A 12,764-nucleotide genomic window follows, 5' to 3' on the forward strand; every position below is an offset into this window, starting at 1 on the left:
GAGGGAAATGTCTGATGTGTTAGCCAAACATTGGCCAATTTTACTTGCTGACCCTGTTTTAAAACAGTATTTACCCTCCTATCCTTCTGTTACAGCCTGTAGGTCTAAAAAATTAGGTGATCACTTGGTGAGAAGTTATTTGCCACCAGTAACAACTCCTCCAATTTTTTCAAGCAGGTCAAGTGTCAATCGCCCCCAGTGGGGTTGTAAGCCGTGTGGGAAATGCATAGCTTGCTCCAGTATTGATCATGCAACTCATTTTTTGTCCTCTCATGGCCGCGAATTTGCGATTACCCATACCACCAATTGTTTGACTACTATGGTTGTGTATCATGGGACCTGTGTTGTGAATTCTGTTGTCGAACTCCCTCCTGTGGTTGTGAATGGTACTTCGGCGAGTTCTGTCTATGGGCTCCCTCTGGTGGCTGTGAGTGAGGCTGCTGCTTCTGAGGTTCCTTACACAGGTGACGTGGTTTATCCTTTGGTTGGCTGCTCTATTTAACTCCTCTCAGATCGTTACTCCATGCCAGCTGTCAATGTTTTTGCATTGGTTCAGTTCGCTCCTGGATCTCTCTGGTGACCTTCCTTCTCCTGCAGAAGCTAAGTTCCTGATAGTCATTATTTGTTCACTGTTTTCTTGTCCAGCTGGTTTTCATGATTTTGACTTGCTAGTTGGAAGCTCTGGGATGCAGAGTGGCCCCTCCGCACCGTGAGTCGGTGCGGAGGTCTTTTTTGCACACTCTGCGTCGTCTTTTGTAGGTTTTTGTGCTGATCGCAAAGTTACCTTTCCTATCCTCTGTCTATTTAGTAAGTCTGGCCTCCCTTTGCTGAAACCTGTTTCATTTCTGAGTTTGTGACTTTCATCTTTACTCACAGTCAATATATGTGGGGGGCTTCTTTTACCTTTGGGGAATTTCTCTGAGGCAAGGTAGGCTTTATTTTCTATCTCTAGGGCTAGATAGTTCTTAGGCTGTGACGAGGCGCATAGGTCTGGTCAGGAGCGCTCCACGGCTATATTAGTGTGTGTGATAGGATTAGGGCTTGCGGTCAGCAGAGCTCCCACATCCCAGAGCTCGTCCTGTATGAGGTTTAACTATCAGGTCATTCCGGGTGCTCCTAACCACCAGGTCATAACAGACCTGTCCTTGTAATAAAATATATATAGGTTAACAACACGTGCCCTTAAGGTTAGGGCACGTGAACATGTTTGTGACATCTTGGCGGCTGCCAAAGAGGACAATGTGGAGGATCTAAAAACCATTCCTAGACACTTCAAGTTGCATCATTCATGTTATCCCTCAGGTTTTAGGATCAAGGGGATAGATCGACTGATTGTTAACCTACGGGGGGTAACCTCAGTTGACATTTGGCGCAGGGAGAATCACGGTGGATTTGGAAGCTCCGGACGCTAAAACTCCATGGTGTTAATGAGACATTAAGCTTTGCTCCGTTCCTTTGATTTCTCGGTTTCATGCTTTTTAATTGGCATTGTTTTATGTTCTGTATGTTTTATGATCTTTTAATTAATTTATTCTTTTTTTAGGTTTATTGTCTTCATGTTGTCTGTTCCAGCATTGGTCTTTGACTGTTTTGTATCTTTTGGACCTGAGGGGGACTCTATTCCTTGGATCACTATTGATTCTTCCATGAAGAGGATCACTATAATAGCATTAATATAATTACTATGTGTATATTTATTGCATATTTATATATTTTTATATATATATTTTTATATATTTATGTTCACATTATATCTTCAATATTTTTTGATTAAGTGTACATTTCTCTCTCTCTCTCTATATGTCTATGATCACATTGTTACATATCATAATTGTTATTGTACTCTACCATTTTGGGTATTATTATATTCCTTTGGTATGTAATTTTTATTGATTTTGTCATTTTTTGACATGATTCATATTGCACTTTGCACTCTTGCGCTTTCACTTTTTATAATGGGTATTGAGAATGTCTTCCCTTTACATGGTCTCTCTTTTCATCCATTGTAGTTTCCTTGTTGCATGTATATTGTTGCGCCATCGTTTGGTTTTTGGTTGGACGCTGATCCCATCTATACTTACCTAACCTAGTGCGCATACGCGCCGGCGCTCTGTTGCTTGATAATGCTGGCGGCATCTCTTTGGCTCGGGGGAGCTCGCGTCATCACTCCCGGTCATGTGTTCCAGCGTGGGCGGGTTTGGGTGACGCGGACTTCCTCCTTGCTTGATGCCCTCGGTGTTGTCCTGGCTATGGATGCAGTACGACTGCGCATGCAATGTGTTTTTTTGTTTGTTAAAACTATTGGGATTGGCTCTAGCGATCTATAAAAAGCTCACAATATCCCATGATGCCATACCCCCGGAAGAAGGCACGTGGCCGAAACGCGCGTTGGGGTGGGTGGCATTGTGATCCCTCAGGTAATCTATTTACTATTACTTTTATTGGTCATGCTCTATCATTATCTGTATGTCATTCATTAACACCTTTGGATGTGGTTTGATGGTGTTTGGTACATCTGTTTACAATTGGTATATGCATATATATTTGTGCATACCTCTATGAATCTTCTGCATGATGCACTGACACTTTTTTGGGCTGACCACTTATTTGGTTTTCACTGTATGATTGCCTGTTGAGTACCGCTTTGCCACGTTTTTGGTGAGTACTTTGTCATATTCCTGTTTACTATTGTTATTTTTAATTTTGAGTTAATAAAATTGTTACTTTTTATAGAAATAACACAATTATGTAGAGCACCACTTCCAGAGCGCATTCCCCAATTTTTCCCCACTTCTACAGTACATCAGATAAAAAAAGCGACATAGTTCCGCCATAGTACGCGCCCTTGCATGATAGTGACATCATACTCACATTTAATTACTGAACAGACAGGAAATTGCCCCTGGGGCCCGGTGAGCAGAAGCAAAATTTGAGCCTGGACCGTGCCTCCCTCTGGTCACTGCACCCCATACCCCAGTAAGAGCAGTAATGTTCTAATGGCAGCCCTGATACTGTACATGGAGTACCACTGGAAAAGGAGTTGTAAAAGAATTGCAGCCACTGTTTTTAGCCTTCTCCATAACATAGCAATTCATCTTACATTTCTTCTTTCCTAACTAAATACATGATGTACAATAAGAAATATACAGTATATATTGTAGTACTATGTTAGCCAGGAAAATCAATGTAAATGCTTTTATGCCCAAAAATGGCAAATGTATTCTTGAGGTGATACCTTTATTGGCTAACCAGAAAAAAATATATATTTGCAAGATTTTAGCGAGCCGAGGCTTCTTCAGGCAGGTTTACAAATGAATTATTAAGACAAGAGCGCAACATTTAAGATATATTACAATATGACATTTTTTCATGAGGAGGTAGGAGGTGTGATGCCTCCTAATGATAAGCCAAGGAAATCAAATTAGGATTTTCGAAATGGAGAGTCGGTCATGTTCTCTTAGTTATCTGGAGTCTGTCTGGAAGTTGTGTCCATGCTAGTTGTAGGCCAGGCATGTTAGTTGTGTCCATGCATAAATCCAGATGTTAAATTGAGTCCTATTGTCAAATAATTTAACATCCTTATCAGTTTTAATGCCCAAATTCTTCTCTCTCTTTAGTTCTTAAAATTACTTTTTAGTATTAAGACTTTTAAATCTGTCAAACAGTGTCCAGGTCTAGACAAATGTTTTCCCACAGGCGTGCCTAGTTCAATCCAACTCAGTATCTACAGTGCACTTTTTTCACAGAAACTTTGCTACAGATCATCTGAGATGCTGCGGAATAATAAAAAGGAGATTAAAGGGACTCTGTCACCTGAATTTGGAGGGAACAATCTTCAGCCATGGAGGCGGGGTTTTGGGGTTTTTGATTCACCCTTTCCTTACCCGCTGGCTGCATGCTGGCTGCAATATTGGATTGAAGTTCATTCTCTGTCCTCTGTAGTACATGCCTGCACAAGGTAATCTTGCCTTGCGCAGGCATGTACTATGGAGGACAGAGAATGAACTTCAATCCAATATTGCAGCCAGCATGCAGCCAGCGGGTAAGGAAAGGGTGAATCAAAAACCCCAAAACCCCGCCTCCATGGCTGAAGATTGTTCCCTCCAAATTCAGGTGACAGTGTCCCTTTAATTCTTTACAGGACCGAATACAAGGAATGGATTGTAGTGCCCGCATCTCTGCCTGAAGTCCCTCTCTCCCTGCAGAGATTCCAGCGTACTCACCACCAAGGCTCCCGTCCTGCTCCTTCTGGGTCTGCTGCTGCCTGGGGTGCGTGTACTCCTATTAGGTTGCCAGGCACTGTGCTTAGAGTTTGCGCACACTTCCTCTTTTTTAAAGGATCCTCGCGCATTCCTCTAAAGTGTCCCCAGCCAATAGCAGTAGGTCTCTTACTATTTAAAGTGCCTCCTCCATCATGGAGGTGCCTGTGCAATGTTGTGAGTTTGTTCCTAACATGCTTGTCAGTTCTCAGGTCTCAGTATTAGTATCTTGCCTGCTTTACCCGCCAGTGTTCACCTCAACGGCAGCCAAGCCAGCCACACCTGCCAGTGCTCATCTCTGTCAGACTGTCCTGTCTGCACCTCCAGTTCCTGTCATCTTCTTTGTCTGCCTGCATCCCCGGGCCATCCCAGCTACCTGTTTCCAGGGGTCAGCTGCTATCTACAAAAAGGTCAGTCCTGGAGTAGCAACTGGATCACCTCCCTTGTCTCTCCACAAACCTTGACATTGTCCTAGTCACGCCCAGGGCCGCCATCAGGGCATTACAGCCGTGACTGGCGTATGGGGCCCGGTGAGCAGAGGGGGCCCGCATCGGGCCCCCTCTTACCTGCTCACCGGGCCCCTACCAGCAGCCGCAGGCTGAACCGGGCCCTTAGCGGCGGCCGGCGCTACAGCTGTACGCTATTGACGTGCGGGCCCGCGCCCGCACATCAATAGTTAACAGCCGCAGCGTGCAGGTCGCCGGCGGCTGACGTCATTGTCAGTCGCCGGCGAGTGCACAGTGCAGCTGCGTGGAGAGAGGGGCGCGGCAGGTATGCAGAACTTTTTTTTTTTTTTGAGAGCGGCGATGCGGGGGGGGGGGGGGGGGGTCAGGGCAGTAAAGCTGGACACAGGGAGGGGGGGGGGCAGTGAAGCTGGACACAGGGAGGGGGGGGTCAGTAAAGCTGGACACAGGGAGGGGGGGGCAGTAAAGCTGGACACAGAGGGGGCAGAAAGATAGACACAGAGGGGGCAGTAAAGCTGGACACAGGGAGGGGGGGCAGTAAAGCTGGACACAGGGGGGGGCAGTAAAGCTGGACACAGGGAGGGGGGGCAGTAAAGCTGGACACAGGGAGGGGGGGGCAGTAAAGCTGGACACAGGGTGGCGGGACAGTAAAGCTGGACACGGGGGGGAGCAGTAAAGCTGGACACAGGGGGGGAGCAGTAAAGCTGGACACAAGGGGGGTCAGAAAGCTGGACACAGGGGGGGCAGAAAGCTGGACACGGGGGGGCAGAGTGCTGGACAGAGATGGGGCAGAGTGCTGGACAGAGATGGGGCAGAGTGCTGGACAGAGATGGGGCAGAGTGCTGAACAGAGATGGGGCAGAGTGCTGGACAGAGATGGGGCAGAGTGCTGGACAGAGATGGGGCAGAGTGCTGGACAGAGATGGGGCAGAGTGCTGGACAGAGATGGGGCAGAGTGCTGGACAGAGATGGGGCAGAGTGCTGGACAGAGATGGGGCAGAGTACTGGACAGAGATGGGGCAGAGTGCTGGACAGAGATGGGGCAGAGTGCTGGACACTGATGGGGCAGAGTGCTGGACACTGATGGGGCAGAGTGCTGGACACTGATGGGGCAGAGTGCTGGACAGAGATGGGGCAGAGTGCTGGACAGAGATGGGGCAGAGTGCTGGACAGAGATGGGGCAGAGTGCTGGACAGAGATGGGGCAGAGTGCTGGACAGAGATGGGGCAGAGTGCTGGACAGAGATGGGGCAGAGTGCTGGACAGAGATGGGGCAGGATTGGACACAGATGGGCCAGAGTGCTGGACACAGATGGGCCAGAGTGCTGGACAGAGATGGGGCAGAGTGCTGGACAGAGATGAGGCAGGATTGGAAACAGATGGGGCAGAGTGCTGGACACAGATGGGGCAGGATTGCACACAGACTGGGCAGAGTGCTGGACACAGATGGGGCAGGATTGGACACAGATGGGGCAGAGTGCTGGACACAGATGGGGCAGAGTGTGGACACATATGGGGCAGAGTGCTGGACACAGATGGGGCAAGATTGGAGACAGATGGGGCAGGATGGATACGATGGAGACAGATGGGGCAGGATGGGGAGATCATATGGGGCAGAATGGATACTCATGAGGGCAGGATGGGAGAACATATGGCTGGAGCCTGGAATGAGACACACGGGGGCTAGGATGGCGAATATTACCATAGGGGCTAATTAAGGGATATTATTATTGCAGTGATGTATTTATTTTATTTTTTGAGTATACTGTTTTAAATGGGGGGGCGGTCCTGTTACTGTGTAGAGTGATACTATGTTGCCTTCTTCATGTGGTGTAATGTAGAAGTTGGGAAAATTAAGTAATGTGTTCTACAAGCGGAACTCGAGATAACTGTTTTATTTCCTGCAGAGACGAGTCCTGGCTGGATGAAGTGATGGCGGTCTGTGCTGGATGAAGTGATGGCGGTCTGTGCTGGATGAAAGATGAAGGACTTCACCTAGAGACGTCACTGGTGAGTCAGTGTTACCTATACACTGACACTATACACTGTATACTATATACAGAGGTCCTGTGTACAATGTCACCAGTGATCACTGTATTACCTATACATTATATACAGAGCTCCTGTGTATAATGTCACCGGTGATCACTGTATTACCTGTACACAGACACTGCTTACTAATTACAGATATCCTGTGCATAATGGTACTGCTGGTGATAGTATTGTGGTTTGTTTTTTTTTATTACTGATCAGTATTGTAGTATTCAGTCATTTGTGGTTATATGCGGTCTGGTCATGGTGTAGCGGTATTTGTTCCTTGTATTTTATATTATTCGATCACTGTGGTGGTAAAATGTCATCTGGTCATAGTGCGGTGGTATTTGTTCCTTGTATGTAGTATTATAGGTCATTTTAAAAATTGAAAAATAAATAAAAATATACCTAAATTGTATTGCATATTTTAACAAATATTTAGTAGGTTACAGTAGAGTAGGGCCCGGCCAAAAGTGTCTACCGTGTTATGGTGGCAGCTTAAAAAATCTTTTGGCCAAAACAAAAGCTGCCGGCTATATGTGTGATCTGGTGATGGGAACTGTTAATGTGTGATAGGTGAGAAGTGGAGATTTTCCAAGAGAGAGCGGTGGGACTGTGGACAGTTCGTGAGGTGGAGCCTGGAGGCGGGGCTGGGGTGGAGCCTGGGCGGAGTTTCAAGGGGGCCCGAAAATTTTGCCAGTATGGGGCCCCAAAATTTCTAGTGGCAGCCCTGGTCACGCCCCTCCAGGTCTTCCTTGGACTTTGGCACAGTGGTTCCACCATCCAGCCTGTTACACGGATTCATATCTAATCAAGGAAACATTACAAGATCTTTGCGAGAAATCACCTTATTATCACTCAGAGAAAGAAACTTGACAGACTCAGGAGGTAAGGACATCTCATTTAGAAGATGGAAATCTTTTTTTCTTCTCCAGCAAGATGGTGCTGCTGGCCCCTCCACAATAGAATCTATCGAATCTATACACACCGATAGCTGCTACCTAGCCCCTTTCAAATTGTCATTTTTTTTGTCTTGACTCAATTAAATCAGCAAAAGGGATTAAGTGCAAAGTACACATGCGATTATGCTGCAGCACAGGTGCCACAGCCAGCACCTGCCTGCAGAAGTGTTTTTTTCCTCCACTATGTACATATATTCATTGTGCAAACTAGGGGGCAGGTTAGTGAGGGATCAGTGACCTGTCAGCAGTCTGCATTATGAATATATATTCAGAGCACCACATACATCAACCCTGCCTTAGGGCAGGAGAATTTAATTAACACAAAACTCATCAACCAAGTTATCATTTTAATCAGTATAATGGCGCTGACCTGACACTGTCTGTAGGTTACTATGCACAATCCTGCTGACAGGTTCCATTTAACATCTGGATTTATGACTCCCTACATTGACACAATTCACATCTCCACCAGACTCCAGATAACTAAGAGAACATTCCCACCAACTCTCCATTTCAAAAGCCCTAATTTTATTTCCTTGGCTTATTTTTAGGAGGCATCACACCTCCTCATAAACAAATGTCCTGCTGTATTATCTCTTAAATGTTGTGCTATTGTCTCATTAATTCATTTTTAAATTAACCTAGAACTTACCACTCAACTTGGGATGCTTGAACAGAAGAATTTTATTTTGAAGTATACTCAAAACGGTTCAACATGAACCTTCTTCAGTTACGTATACGGGATTCATATGATGGATGTGCCCAGAAGTCAACAGGCTAGAATAAATCTATGAAGGGGAGATGCAGCCGTGATATGCGGAGAGAGGTACTTTAGGAGAATGAGATGCAGGCGTGTATACCACCAGACGCGATGGACTCCGCGTCTGGTGGTATACACGCCTGCATCTCATTCTCCTAAAGTACCTCTCTCCGCATATCACGGCTGCAATCTCCCCTCCATACATTTATTCTAGCCTGGTGACTTCTGGGCACATCCATCATATGAATCCCATATACGTAACTGAAGAAGGTTCATGTTGAACCGAAACGTTTTGAGCATACTGCAAAATAAAATTCTTCTGTTCAAGCATCCCAAGTTGTGTGCTAAGTTCTATATTAATTTAGTATATGGCGTGGGAGGCTAACTAAAGCACCACTTAGGCTGGTTTCACATTTGCGTTTAGTAACGCTGCGTTTGTACCGCATATAAAAGCATGCGTCATGTTTTCCTATGTTTAACACTAAAAACGCATGCGTCCTGCCGCGGAAATGCAACATGTAGTAATTTTCAGAGGCGTCTATTTGGCCCATGGAAACGCATGCATTCGTTTGCGTCAAAAAAATATATTGCTGTCTATGTAAACGCATGCGTTTTTACGCACATGCGTTTGGTTGCGTTTTTGAACGCATGCGTTTCAATTGAGATAACCATGTCTAGACACTGATAAGCCACCCCCTACCATCAAGGTGATAAAAGGGAGTGTGTGGACAGTTGCAGGTCACTTCTCACCAGACTCTGAAGAAGACGAGACACAGCCAGGCAGCATCTTGGAGGACAAGTCTCAGAACAATCTGAGTATATCCTAGCCAACGCCTACATTTTCTATTTTTTGGCTCTACATGTCCTAATTTCTTCCATTTGTTTCTTTCTACATGCATCAGAATGTCTTCTTTGGAGTCTTCATCTGATGAGGAATTTCAGCCATGTCAGTCGGAAGTGGAGCATGTCAGTGAGGTGAGTATTTGCCTCGTCAGCTTGGTAAATATTCACTGTCACATCGACACGTGACAATTTGATTTTTCCTTTTTTTTAGAGCACTTCTACTGAGGCACAGACCGGGCAGGAGCAGCGGAGTCAAGCTCCGGTGGGAAGACGACAGCGGGTACGTATACAAGGCTGACTGTCCTCATTGTAATATTCTTGAATCTTCCTTTCTTTCCACTCATATTTCTTTAATTTTTTCTTCTGGAATCCTTTTGTATGTTGACTTTCCTATTCATGCCATTTCTCATCATCTGTTGTCTTTCTTTTCCTTATGTAATTGAGCAAACTTTAATGACTTTCTTTAATTTTTAGGTTTCACAACGGGACGATGACGTGATCGACAACAACCTCCTAATCACCCTGGTCCAGGAGCGAGCCCCGTTATGGGACAGCCGGGATCCACTGCATTCTATCAACACCACGCTCCGGCGTTTATGGAATGAAGTGGCCCAAGCGATGTGGGATGGCTGGGACAACGCCCCGCCACGGGTCCATAGTGCATTTGGTAAGTATTGCACTGCAGTGTGAAGCAGCAGAGACCTTGGCCGTGCTCACTTGACTGTGTGTGATGAAAGAAACTCTCCGGAGTTTCTCTCATCACACACAATTGTCTATGCACGGCAAAAAGTCCATTTCCTGACCATTATGTGTTTTTTTTAACAGTGGACAAAGTAAAAACACGTTGGCGTTCGATGAAGGACCGCTTCAACAAGGACCTGCGCCAAGAGAGTCGTGTTGCCAGTGGCTCAGGAGCAAGGATCCGAACGTACAAGTATCATCGCGTTCTGTCATTTTTAAGACCGGTCCTTGCCCAGAGAACGTAAGTATTTATCACATGCTTTCGGTTGTATTGTATTGACATAATCTGTATTTTTAAATTCCACAGGATTTTGCGTCTGGTTATTTTTTGGTATTAATTTTCTGTTTCCTTTTTTCACAGCACATACAGCACGACTGTCAGCCCAGGTTCTGGAGTGGTCCTTCATCCGACAGCCACGGACCCGTCCCAGCCATCCAGCAGCGCAGCAGCAGGTGGGCCTTCCACACTAACTGGAGACCAGGGAGCTGGTCCATCAGGTCTTCCCCTTTTGCAGTCCTCTTCCACTGCCCCATTTTGTTTGGGCTCATCCCAGCAGAGGCAGAGGGCTTCGGACAGGTCACTCATGCCCGAGTTTTTGCACTTGAGCTCGGTTTTACACGAAGCAATCAAGGCTTTAGGTGACCGAATGGATGTTTCTCATAACCTCTTGAATGCCCGTATCCAGGAGGTCACCAAAAGCCTTGATCAAGTGAAAGCCGACCTCCAGAGGCCAGCTCATCATTTTTTTAACCAAATTGAGCAGGGCATGTTGGAACACTTTACCCCTAATCTCCAGCTCAGTGTGATGCAGGCCTGCAATGCTGCTTACGTGCAGGCTATGCAGCAGAGTCGGTATTTCCAGCAGACAGTGGCGGCATATCCAACTGTGCCGTCACTGTCACGATTAACCTCAATGCCGACCTCTGCTGCATACCACTGCACGGCCACCTCAATTCCTTCCACAGGCGGACTCCACTACAGCGCCAACACCATGACGAGTGCAGTTGGACATCGCACCGCCACCACCGTGACAACCGCTGCTCCGGCTTGGACCTCCTCCACTGACACCATGATGCAGCAGGACCCTGGCGTGGCTTTTTGGACCGGCCCCACCACGATGCAGCAGGACCCTGGCATGTCTTTATGGACCGGCCCCACCACGATGCAGCAGGACCCTGGCAGGGCTTTCTGGACCGCCCCCACCACGATGCAGCAGGACCCTGGCATGCCTTTACGGACCGGCCCCACCACGATGCAGCAGGACCCTGGTAGGGCTTTCCGGACCGCCACCACCACGACGCAGCAGGACCCTGGCATGGCTTTATGTACCGCCCCCACCACGACGCAGCAGGACCTTGGCATGGCCGTTCGCTCGACAAGCGCTATGGACTGTGAGACAGTGCAGCCGGACCCTGACAGGTCACCTGCCACCACGCCATGGCATATGAGCCCACCAAGACGTCCCCCTACCAGGCAAACCCAAAAAAAAACTCAGAAAAAAACAAAACAAAAAACTCTTAGTATTCCTCCCCCTTCACCTACCAATGTGTCTGTATTGTCAGTTTTGTCTCACCCTTCCAGTGCGTCTCAAGCCTCTCATGTGTCAAGCCCCATCCCCGAACTTCCAGACCCATCCCCGAACTTCCAGACCCTTCTAGTTTCATTGCCCCTTCTCCTGCCACCTCTGCGTCGTCCACGGTTAGCCAGGCCTCAGTTCTTCACACCTCCGGTTTACATCACTCTACCCCAAGCCGGTGCAGTAAAAAATAATTTTTTGACTTTGTTAACAAATAAAACAAGTTTGATTTGCCACAATTATGTTTGGTTTATTGTGTCTATCGCCGCCGGCAATACACACCGTGCGCCAAGAAACGTCGCCACACACTCATTTTTTGGGCCACAACATATCTCCAGTATGAAGAGAAAATGGTGGAAATACAGTGCAGTCCTCTACTGAACAGGTCAGGTGTCAAAAAAATCATTAGTTATGACACCTGACCTGTTGAGTAGACAACTGCCTTGTATAACCACCATTTTCTCTTCTTTATACAAGATTACACACAAATTGAGGGCACAATGGTTGTCACACGCTACATATCTATGCTCACCTGCCCAGGTGTCAGAAATAGTGAATTCGTGAGCCTGTATATGTTTATCATGAATTCATTATTTCTGACACCTGACTTGATGAGTATAGATAGCGTGACAGTGATTGTCTCTCCATTTTGTGTCCAATGGATACATGAGAAGACAATCCTGATGCAATGACGTCAACAAGCTTACCAATAAAGCAACATGGCTGCCATTATTAGCAGTATGTGGCCAGTGTTTTATATCAGTATTTGTAAACCAAAACAAGGAGTGGAACAATTAGAGGTAAATTATGATAACATAATAACTAGCACCTCTGCCTGTATCACCCACTCCTGGTTTTGGATTACAAAAAATATTAAATACAGATCAAATACTGCCAGTTTTTGGACAACCTTGGTTTGGAGAGGAAAAAGATAGGAGACACGGTCAACACAACCAACACTAAAGTTTATGTGAAATATTATTTTCATTGTAGAAAATTACTGGTACAGATAAAGTTACAACAGGACATTTACACAACATTGTCCTGCCATGACACCCGGCCAATATCTGAATCAAAAAAGGCAGCAAATTGGTCCCGCATGAGACCAACGGCTGCAGTTGACCGC

The 12,764-nt window shown here is 46.4% G+C and overlaps 1 protein-coding gene across 2 annotated transcripts; it reads left to right on the plus strand.

The window, feature by feature from the left end:
* The first annotated feature begins 8,869 nt into the window (after window positions 1-8,869).
* LOC138680601 (uncharacterized) lies at window positions 8,870-12,111 on the plus strand. Of its 2 annotated transcripts, XM_069767938.1 has the most exons (4): window positions 8,870-9,452; window positions 9,532-9,987; window positions 10,146-10,302; window positions 10,423-12,111. In XM_069767938.1, exons 2-4 carry the CDS (start codon window positions 9,939-9,941, stop codon window positions 12,017-12,019), a joined length of 1,803 nt encoding a protein of 600 aa, XP_069624039.1. In that variant the 5' UTR covers window positions 8,870-9,452; window positions 9,532-9,938; the 3' UTR covers window positions 12,020-12,111. The 2 variants fall into 2 exon arrangements, with proteins under 2 accessions (XP_069624039.1, XP_069624038.1); XM_069767937.1 differs by having other exon boundaries at window positions 8,870-9,987.
* The last annotated feature ends 653 nt before the right edge of the window (window positions 12,112-12,764 follow it).

Source organism: Ranitomeya imitator, chromosome 5, assembly GCF_032444005.1.
Source record: "Ranitomeya imitator isolate aRanImi1 chromosome 5, aRanImi1.pri, whole genome shotgun sequence".
Classification (NCBI taxonomy): domain Eukaryota; kingdom Metazoa; phylum Chordata; class Amphibia; order Anura; family Dendrobatidae; genus Ranitomeya; species Ranitomeya imitator.